The sequence below is a fragment of the Puma concolor genome, chromosome A1 (genome assembly GCF_028749965.1).
Source record: "Puma concolor isolate L17-30 chromosome A1, mPumCon1.1.hap2, whole genome shotgun sequence".
Taxonomy (NCBI): Eukaryota; Metazoa; Chordata; class Mammalia; order Carnivora; family Felidae; genus Puma; species Puma concolor.
The window spans coordinates 222156879-222167449 of record NC_141667.1 but is presented as its reverse complement, the minus strand read 5'-3'; the positions used below and the strand labels follow the sequence as shown (position 1 = coordinate 222167449).

Below are 10571 nucleotides of genomic sequence, written 5' to 3'. Positions count from 1 at the left end.
TAGCCTCTTGTCTCATTTGTAAAATTGGGGTTATTAATTAATGTATGTGGTTTCTATGAGGATAAAATGCCATAATAACCGTAAAAGTGAAATTCATATTATCATCAAACAGAACTCTTCCCCAAGAACCAGGCTACCTTCATTTCTGAGGCCTCTGTTCCTAGCATTATTCTTATGCTTAATAGAAAGTTGGAAAGCTTGGGGCGCCTGGGTGGCGCAGTCGGTTAAGCGTCCGGCTTCAGCCAGGTCACGATCTTGCGGTCCGTGAGTTCGAGCCCCGCGTCAGGCTCTGGGCTGATGGCTCAGAGCCTGGAGCCTGTTTCCGATTCTGTGTCTCCCTCTCTCTCTGCCCCTCCCCCGTTCATGCTCTGTCTCTCGCTGTCCCAAAAATAAATAAACGTTGAAAAAAAAAAATTTAAAAAAAAAAAGAAAGTTGGAAAGCTTAAAGTGTTCCTCATCAATTTACCTAGGAAAGCACCAGAACTCCTTAGAACTTGGAACATCAGGAAATTATGTCTTGTGCGGTGATCCTTATAGATACCCCTGGGGTCTGTTCTGAGTCTCATGCTGTGCCTGTCTGACCCGCAGGTGGGAACCCTAGCAAAGCTCCTGGTTGTCACGTATTGGCTGGAAACACAGGGAGAACAAGACAGTGCTGATGTGTCCCACTGCAGATGTGGATAGGTCTTCCTGTTGATTAAACCGGAAAGATGCCTCAAGACCCTGGCGTTGCTTTGGATCCTGCTTTTTATACATTTTACTGGTCTGTATTGACTTTTGAAAGGAAGGCTGGACCTAGGCAGGTAGCGGGCACTGCTGGGTTGTTTTAAACAGTGCACATGATTCTCTGAGCTATGTTGGGTCAAACCAGACTACGGGGGTACTCTCTTAACTGGAACTCTGGAAGTTGCACATCCCTGTTCATAATAATGAACCACGGTTCTATAAGATAACAAAGCAGTTTATGAGTAAGAAAAATGGTGGGATCATGTTCCACAGAGTTTGACTGCTAAGCATTCCTCACATTTGGTAATTCTCGAATGGGGTCCATGGAAACCCTGTTAATCATCATATTCGGTTAGCCAGGGACCCTGACTATACCTGACAACAAAGAATCAACTGGAATCGGTTCCCTTTCTCTGGAGGATAGCCACACTTGCATTTCTCACTTTCCCCCCAGTTGTGACTTTTGTGAGTCTCTCTTTTAAGGCAGAAACGCCTGTCTCTCTTTCACACGCCTATTTGTTCTTCATGACCCGGCTCAGATGGCATGTCTTCCGGGGCGTCTTTCTGTTCAGCCAGTGGAATAAATCATTCCCTGCCCTGTGCTAATTTATGTCACATAAATACACTTGCTGCACTGCACGAGGGTGTCTTTCTGTGTGCATCGTTCCTGTGAGACTGACCTGCTCGCGTTCAGAGCTTTCCTTATCTGTCTGGATGCTGAGTTCTTGAACCACATCATTCAAGAACTGAGTTCTTGAATCAGCACTGCAGCCGATCTCATGTGGCTGAAGAAGAAGACCAGGGATATATGCATTTCTGTGATATTCTTGCTGAGAAAAATCAAGCCGGCCAGCAGGGTCACGAGAGTTGTTTGGGCAGGGGACGGGATGTGGATGGGGCGTGGGGAACTGGACGCATGACTGGTGCCTTGTGACCTGGCGTCTTCAGCATTAACCTTTACCTGCCACCCCGAGCTTCTAGCTCAAAGGAAGTTCTCACCAGCACTGTGTTGGTATTCGTTCTTGGATTTCCTAAAACATATTGATTTATACAAGGCTAATGCCCATCCTCTTTTATTGGTATCTTATTCTAAGATAGAGAAGGAAAAGCGATGTGCGTGAGTGTGTGTGTTCGCATGGAGTTGGTAGGTTGGTTCCGAGGCCAGGTTTTGAGCCGGACGCCCTGAGTGCAAGCTAGGTTGACCTCAACCTGGCTGACCTCAACCTGAGCTTGAGTCCCAAATCTGCAACTTACTAGCTATGTGACCTTGGGCAAGTCGTGTAAACTCTCTGTGCCTATTGGCTCATCTATAAAATAGGGATGGGAGAGCCTGGGTGGTTCAGTTGGTTAAGCATCTGACTCTTGGTTTCAGCTCAGGTCATGATTTCACAGTCTGTGGGTTTGAGCCCCGTGTCGGGCTCCTCGCTGACAGTGTGGAGCCTGCTTGAGATTCTCTCTCCCTCTCTCTCTGCCCCTCCCCTGCTTGCTCTCTATGTCTCTCTGTCAAAATAAATAAACTTAAAAAAATAAAATAGGGATGATGATATAATTCCATCACATATCCAGGGCTAGCAATTGTATGTGGTTTCTCTGAGCATCAGAAGACATAATGGCAATTTTGTTGTCGTAACAATTAAATTACTACTTGGAAGGTGCTTCGGACATTTCCTGGCACCTGGTAGGCACTGCAGAAGGGCTTGTGACATGAAATTGGAAAAACTGCCATGGAGGGGCCCCTGGATGGCTCAGTCGGTTAAACGTCCAACTTTGGTTCAGATCATGATCTTACGCTCCATGAGTTCGAGCCCTGTGTTGGGCTCAGAGCCTGGAGCCTGCTACGGATTCTATGTCTCCCTCTCTCTGCCCCTCCCCCCACTTGCGCTCTGTCTGTCTCTCTCTCAAAAATAAATAAAAACATTAAAAATATATATAAGAAAAATTGGCATGGAACCTAAGTTTAGAAGAGAAACTCAAAGATCATCATGGGGACTACAGTGCGAAGTCCGAATGCCGTCTGCTGCATTCTTGCCAGGCGGTCACCCTTCTCCACTGGTGGTCATCCAGCACCAGCCACTGGATTCGGGAACACCCCACCTCCTGAGGCAGCCTGAGTGGGAGCAGCAGAGCAAACAGGGGCACGAGCAGCCCTCTTACCATGGACGGTGTAACCCAGGGCCTCGGCCAGCTGCCGGCCGGTGTTCCCTTGGGCTCCAAACTGCAGGATTTCCAGAGCAAGGGACACGCCAGCAGGAGAAATGACAACGTTGGTTTCATTTCTAGGGGCCGCTGCACCCTGGTAGAGGCGAAGCGCAAGCTCGGTCTTCAGCAAGGTCAGGTCCTCACGGAGGTCGCCCTGTCCTCCACGGAGCCAGGTGTGAAGCAGGAAGAGCGTGAACAGGGCCGGCTGCATGGAGGCAGGGAATCTTCCTGCAGTGTAGACGGAAGAGACCAGGGTGAGGCAGAAAGTCCCACCCCGCAGAGAACTGGTCTGTGTTCAGGACTGGCGATGGCCGAGGGAGGTGTGCCCGCAGCACCCCCTCCCTCCCTGCCTACCAACCCCGGCCCACCCGCCCCCCCCCCCCCCCCCCCCCCCACTGCATCCTGTTGTGTCCGCATTAGAAATATGGGCCGGGAGGCTACACTGTGAGCTGAGGCTTTGTCGTCACTTACTAAATATATGACCTTGGGCAAGGTCCTGGTCTGGTCAGAAGCAAACCATTGAGTTGGAGAAGACATGTAAGAAGTACACTTGACTCATATTTCGTGGCATTTAGCCAGCTTGTAGCTGTGCCATACCTATTATGTATAATGATCATCAACAAAAATAAAAAAATATACAGTATGTTACAAAGGACTTTGTGTTTTCTCAGTTAATCATTACAACAGTTTTCCAAGGTGGCTGTCACTGTCTTTCAAATACAGAGAGGATGAGGTTTAGGGCACTCAGGGAACCATTGAAGAAAACACCTGGGCAAGTGTCCATCAATTGATGAATGGATAAAGAAGATGTGACAGATACAAACACACACACACGTACACATAAATACCACACAATGGAATGTGATTCAGCCATCAAAAAGAATGCAATCTTGCCATTTGCAATGACGTGGATGGAGCTAGAAAGTATTATGCTATGTGAAATAAGTCAGAGAAAGACAAATACCATATGATTTCACTCCTTTGTGGAATTCATGAAACAAACAAACAAACAAAGGAAAACAGAGAGAGAGAGAGAGAGAGAGAGAGAGAGGCAAACCAAGAAACAGCATCTTAACTATAGAGAACTGAGGGTTACCAGAGGGGAGATGGGTGGGGGGATGGGTTAAATTGGAGATGGGGATTAAGGAGTGCACTTGTGATGGAGTTGTTGATTCACCATATTAAAAAAAAAAAAGAAAAGGAAAAGAAAACACGTGGGGAAAGCACATGACTCAAGCCCTGGTCTTCCATGAGTGGTATATAAAACACCAAGGCTAGAAATGCACATGAAGGTATTGATACACGAGGTAATTATACCTATAATATCACATGCTTGTGATGTGAACTATTCTCATAAAATAAGAGCACTTTCATGGAGAGCGGAGTTATACCAATATCACTCCTACCAAGGAAAGGCACCTCTCCAAGAAGCAGAGCATTAGCTGGAAATTAATGCAACGAAGAGAAAGTTCAAGGTGTTTTCAATGACTATGCCACACGTACAGCCTGCAGCAGGTTTTGCTAAGTTGTCTAACTTTGGTATCAGACAGGATTGGCGCAAGAGAAGCCTCGTCCGGAGTCACTTCCTATACGTTTGCAAATAAGGCCATTGGGCTCAATGGTGTTTACTTCAGATAAAGGTTCAAGGTGGAAAAACATCCTGTCTTCACTAACTTTTCCTGCAGCCAAGCCCACATATAGTGTTTGGATGGCTTAGTACCATAGGGGTGGGATATGTGTGTGTGTGGGGGGTGTCTTTCTGCGTATGTGTTGGGAGGTGGCAGGTCCCAGCCCAGGGTCATTTGTGAAATGACCCAGTGCCAGTGTTCTTGCAGCTCCTATAACCTCCCACAAGGACACTCTGCAGTCAACCCCTTGTGCTCCTGGGCTCCCCATGACCACATCCCTGCCCGCCATGGTTCACCATGCTTACTCACGGACTCTTGCATCAGACTGTTGTGTCTCCTTGCTTGATCCTGTTCTTGTGGGTCTCCAGCATTAACGTGCTCCCCTTTTTAAAAAGTGGAGCAGAGTCTGCTTTGAATCACAAGACAGCGCAGGGAGGAAGCTGGCAACTGCCGTCTCTGCCGGCGATGTCTCTACCACTCGGTCCAAATTCCTGGAGCCTGAGGTCCTGCAGAGAGCCAGGAGAAGCACTGCCCCGGCCAGCAAAGCCCAGATCGGAAACAGAGCAGGCCCTGGGGAGGGAGCCAGCCACACCCGTCAAGCCTTCTTAGGCTTGTGACCTGGTTGTACCAGCAAGGAACCCCTCATCTAGCCCTTTGTCACTTTGAGGAATTCCACTGATAACTCTGCCGTCCCGGGGTTTGCTGGGTGCCAGGTACCTAATGCTTCTCCCCTCCTCCTGTGGAGAAAACAATAAATCAGTCATTGGGCACTGGACACGTGTAGCAAATGAAATTCTGCAGAAGAGAAAAGAAACGATGCAAGATATGGCCTAATAAAATTGAAACTTGTCTTATTTATTGTTAATAAAAGTGCATGCACTCGTTTATGCGTAATACGGGCACTGTTAACAGTCTTGTTCTTACAGACAATACTTAATAAATCCGACGACTTAATTTGAGAAAGAGACTATGTTGTCCATGAGCAAGTGCACGTTTGCAGCAAGTATAAGCAGATTCTGTCAAAAGTCTGTCCTTGTGACCAATTCAGAATTCCATACATTTCTATTAAGGTCTTAGGCATTGTATTAAGTTCAAAATAGAGGATAGGCTATAGGTTGTTACAAGTTAAAGAAAAGAAAATGACATTTCGAAATGAATGCAATTCTTAGTAATTATCTCTTAGGCATGTGTTAGTGTTAATGTTTGAAATGGAATGAGGCTTGTTAAATTTTTTTTTTTTTTTTTTTGTCTGACTGCTACTCATACCGCCATTATCAGTGGGCAATTTGCTTTAAAGCAGGGTTTATTTCTGACCCTGGGGCCTGGGATAGTTTTTCAGTTTTAGAATAGTTACAGTTCTATAATTGTTTTACTTCACATCTCCCCAGATCCTTAATTTAGATAAAGTGCATTGTTGCATGTTTTGGATTCTAAGCCATAGCACGATAATGGAATAAGTATATAGATCTCATTCTATAGCACCCAGAGAGGGCATTCCTTCCTTTCTTCCATCCATCCATCCATCCATCCATCCATCCATCCAACAAATAACCTCTCACTTGCCTGCTAGGTTCCAAGGCCCTGTGCTAGGTCCTGTGGATGAAGAACAGAACCAGCAACCTGGGCTCAGCTCTCACGAGACCCAGAGGCTTGTCCCACTGAGTGCAGGCTTTTGATGTCGACGCTGACAGTGTTCAGAAGAAAGCTGATCATAAGGACAATGGTGGTAACTTAACAAGGGCTGTCTCCCAACGCTGTGAGTTCCCCAGGGCTGTTATCTGAGCATAAGCTGATTCACTTTTTGCCAGTGGTGGGGTTAGGGGGATGCTTATAAAAAGATTTCCCAAATTGGAAAAAGGTCGGGCTACATGACTTCTATCAACATTGCCCTCCTAAGTCTAAGAATATATTATTCTAAATTGCTTTTTAAAAACGCTTTCAAGAGGGGCCTGTCGGCTTAGTCGGTTGAGCATTCAACTTCAGCTCAGGTCATGATCTTGCGGTCTGTGGGTTCAAGCCCCGCATCAGGCTCTGTGCTGACAGCTCAGAGCCTGGAGCCTGCTTCAGATTCTGTTTCTGCCTCTCTCTCTGCCTCTCCTCTTCCCTCTCTCTCTCTCTCTCTCTCTCTCTCTCAAAACTAAACATTAAAAAAACCAAAAATAATAAAAATAAAAATAAAAACGCTCTCAAGGAAAAATGCTAGGGTAACTCAGCACACAAGAAATATTTCCTGTATGGGTTAAACATTTCAACACGAAAGAAAGATGAACTGCAACCGATTTTTCTTTTGTGTACTCAGCCGCGACCCTGGGTAAGCCACTGTGTTTCCTGCCCATTTCTGTGGTAATCACGCTCCTTTCTACCTTGTAGGGACGTTGGTGTTACTGCTAAGGAGGCCTCCGTCCTTGGAGATATCTATACACTATTATAACAACAAAAATAGTGGACACTGTTGAGATCGCATTCCAGATACTCTGTTATATACTTTGCATTTACAGTTACACTGAGTCCTCACAGCGATCCTACGAGGAATGTATTGTTAGCCCCATTTGGCAGATAACAACAGTAAGGCTGAAAGAGCTTAAGGTGGTTGCCTAAGATCCCACAGTTAGAGGCCAAGCTGGGTTTGAAGCAGGAACACTTGACTCCAAGGCTCACGCTCTTTGCCACCGTCTTGGTGTCTGTCAGGAACCCCGGGATGCTTGAAATCCCCCTTGGCTGTGGGGTTCGAGGACATTTGGTGCCCAGCCCAGACTGTTGGCTCATCACGTGTGCGCAGTCCTCCCACATTCACCAGGAATGCTATGGTGAATCACATGTAGAGAGACTGCTGTGACGTGCAGTGCCTTTAATTATCATTTTTAATTTTTCCCAGCCTGACTTCTTACCGGTATAAACAAATTGCCTTCGAACCCAGAGGTCTACCGACTACGTGATGGAGAGAAGCGGTGCATTTGAGTTCCGTTAGTACGTAATAGTAGAAGGACATCTCCTCTTTGTGGTGTGGGCTGCTTGTCTGGGGTTGTACAGGGACAGTCCCCATTTTTTCTCTGCCCTTGAGAAGTTTGCCGTGGAAAGAGGGCACTGTGACCAAATTGTTGTGGGGGCACAACAGAGGAGTCCCGGGCACTGCTAGAGTAAGCCAGGGAGCGACACGAGGGAACCCAGCACACGGGGCCACAGATGGGGACAAAACCAGCAAGTCCTTCCAGGGAAACAGGGCAGGTGGCCCCGCCTGTCCCTCCAGGAAAGAGACAGAGTGGGTTTCCCTCTGTCACAGGTGATGCCTGACACCCAGCCTTCCAGTTCTTCACAGGTACCCAGTGCACGGACTCAAAATGAACCACTGCACCTTCTCAGCTTCTAACGCCTTTCAGTATGGCGTGGTGTGGACAGCACAAAGTCCTGGTTGCAAGTCAGTGCTTCCTGGGGTGCCTGGCTGGCTCAGTGGGTATAGCCTGTGACTCTTGACCTCAAGGTTGTAAGTTCAAGCACTGCACTGGGTGTGGAGCCTACTTAAAAAAAAAATAAGGAATTGCTTCCATACTAACTATATACCTTCAGCACATAACTGAATTCCTCTGAGCTTTAGTTATCGATTCTGCAAAATGGCATCATAATACCCACCTCTCACTCTGCACATTAAATGAGACAGCTTCTGTAAAGCCCCCCGCATGGTCCCTGATACGCAAAAAAAAAAAAAAAAAAAAAAAAAAAATCAGGTTCTTTGGATAATGCACCCAACTCTAGTCTCATCTAAAGAAAGGACCACTGAGGTCACATTCATGCTCGCACAGAAAGGGGCTTTGAGAATCACCATGTAATTGATGTGAATCGATGACAAAGAATCTTTTTGGATGGTTTGTAGGATAAAGGTTGGAAACTTTAACAAGGAACAATGGATGTAAATTCCGAGCTCATTTCTATCTAATCTGTAAGAAGTAAGTCATTCAGTGTTGTGACCTCAGAGGTGGAGGTTGGAGCTGATCCTTCTCTTTATTTCATGCCCTATCATCACACTGGTGCATGCAAGGTTTCCCTTTTGTTATTTTGTTTCCTTTCAGGAATGTGCTCATGAGAGAGAGCGAACGTGTGTGTTCACTTGTGCAGATGTGGGGAAAGGGCAGAGAGAGAGAGGGAGAGAGAATCCCAAGCAGGCTCTGTGCTGTTAGCACAGAGGCTGGGTATGGGGCTCGATCCCATGATCAAGAGATCATGACCTGAACTGAAATCAAGAGTCCAACCCTTAACTGAAGGAACCACTCAGGCATCCCAAAAGACTATTTTTAAAAGAAGGTTTAGGTTTCCAGAAAAATTGAGTGGAAAGTACAGGGTTCCCATCAAGCCCTTCATCAAACAATTTCTCTCACTCCACACCACCCTCCTGTCTTCTGCCCCCTGCCCCAGTTCTCTACTTACTAATTTGCTGCATAGGTGTGATACATTTGTTACAATTGATACACTGTTATTAACTAAAGTCCATGATTTACTTCAAGGTTCCCCTTGGTGTTGTGTAGTTCTATGACTTTTGTCAAAAGTATTATGTTGTGTGTCCATCAATGTAGTAACATGCAGAATAGCTTCTCTTTCTTTCTTTCTTTCTTTCTTTCTTTCTTTCTTTCTTTCTTTCTTTCAAGTAAACTCTACGCCTAGTGTGGGGCTCCAGTTCACAACCCCGAGATCAAGAGTTGCATGCTTTACCGACTGAGCCAGCCAGGCGCCCCCAGAACAGTTTCATTGCCCTGGGAGTCCTCTGTGCTCTGCCTACTTGTCCCTTCCCATCTCCCACCTCCAACCCCTAAGAGCCACTGATCTTTTTACTGTCTCTATTGTTTTGCCTTTTCCAGAATGTCATGGAGGTGGAATCATATAGTACATGCCCTTTCAGACTGAATTTTTTCACTTAGCAATATGCATTTAAGATTCCTCCATGTCCTTATCGGATTAAGGGTTAGTATCCAAAAGATACTTACTTAAGGTCAGTATCTATAAAGAATACCAAACTCAACAACTGAAAAACAAATTATCCAGTGAAGAAATTGGCAGAAGACATGAATAGACGCTTTTCCAAAGAAGACATCCAGATGGCCAACAGCATATGAAAAGATGCTCAACATCACTCATCAGGGAAATACAAATCAAAACTACATTGAGATACCAGGGAGCAACACGAGGGCACCCAGCACACGGGGCCACTGTGCCCCAAATTAACAACTCAGGAAACAATAGATGTTGGCCAGGATGTGGGGAAATGGGAACCCTCTTGCACTGTTGGTGGGAATGCAAAATGGTGCGGCCACTCTGGAAAATGGTGTGGAGGTTCCTCAAAAAATTAAAAATAGAACTACTTTGCGACCCAGCAATAGCACTACTAGGAATTTACCCAAGGGATACAAGAGTGCTGATTCATAGGGGCACTTGTACCCCAATGTTTATAGCAGTGCTTTCAACAATAGCCAGATCATGGAAAGAGCCCAAATGTCCATCAACTGATGAATGGATAAAGAAACTGTGGTTTATATATACGATGGAATACTCCTTGGCAACGAGAAAGAATGAAATCCTGCCATTTGTAGCAACGTGGATGGAACTGGACGGTATTAAGCCGAGTGAAATAACTCAGTCAGAGAAAAACAGATATCATATGTTTTCACTCATATGTGGAACTTGAGAAACTTAACAGAAGACTGTGGGGGAGGGGAAGGGGAAGGGGAAAAAATTACAAACAGAGAGGGAGGGAGGCGAACCATAAGAGACTCTTAAATACAGAGAACAAATTGAGGGTGAATGGGGAGTGGGGGAGAGGAGAAAATGGATGGTGGGCATTGAGGAGGCCACTTGGGATGAGCACTGGGTGTTGTACGTAAGCAATGAATCACAGGAATCTACCCCCAAAACCAAGAGCACACTGTATACACTGTGTGTTAGCTAACCTGACAACACGTTATATTAAAAAAAAAAAAAAAAAAAGATTTCTCCATGTCTTTTTGAGGCTTCATAACTCTTTTCTTTTCATTG

General features: G+C 45.9%; 1 protein-coding gene across 1 annotated transcript in view; it reads right to left on the bottom strand.

The window, feature by feature from the left end:
- Positions 1–5031, bottom strand: part of SERPINE3 (serpin family E member 3) — a 36315-nt gene extending 31284 nt beyond the window's left edge. The window contains exons 1-2 of the mRNA XM_086712694.1: positions 4859–5031; positions 2881–3153 (exon numbers count right to left, since the gene is read on the bottom strand). Of these exons, the coding sequence (XP_086568820.1) occupies positions 2881–3153; positions 4859–4874 (289 nt within the window). The 5' untranslated portion in view covers positions 4875–5031. The remainder of the gene's footprint in view (positions 1–2880; positions 3154–4858) is intronic.
- Between the last annotated feature and the right edge of the window lie 5540 nt (positions 5032–10571).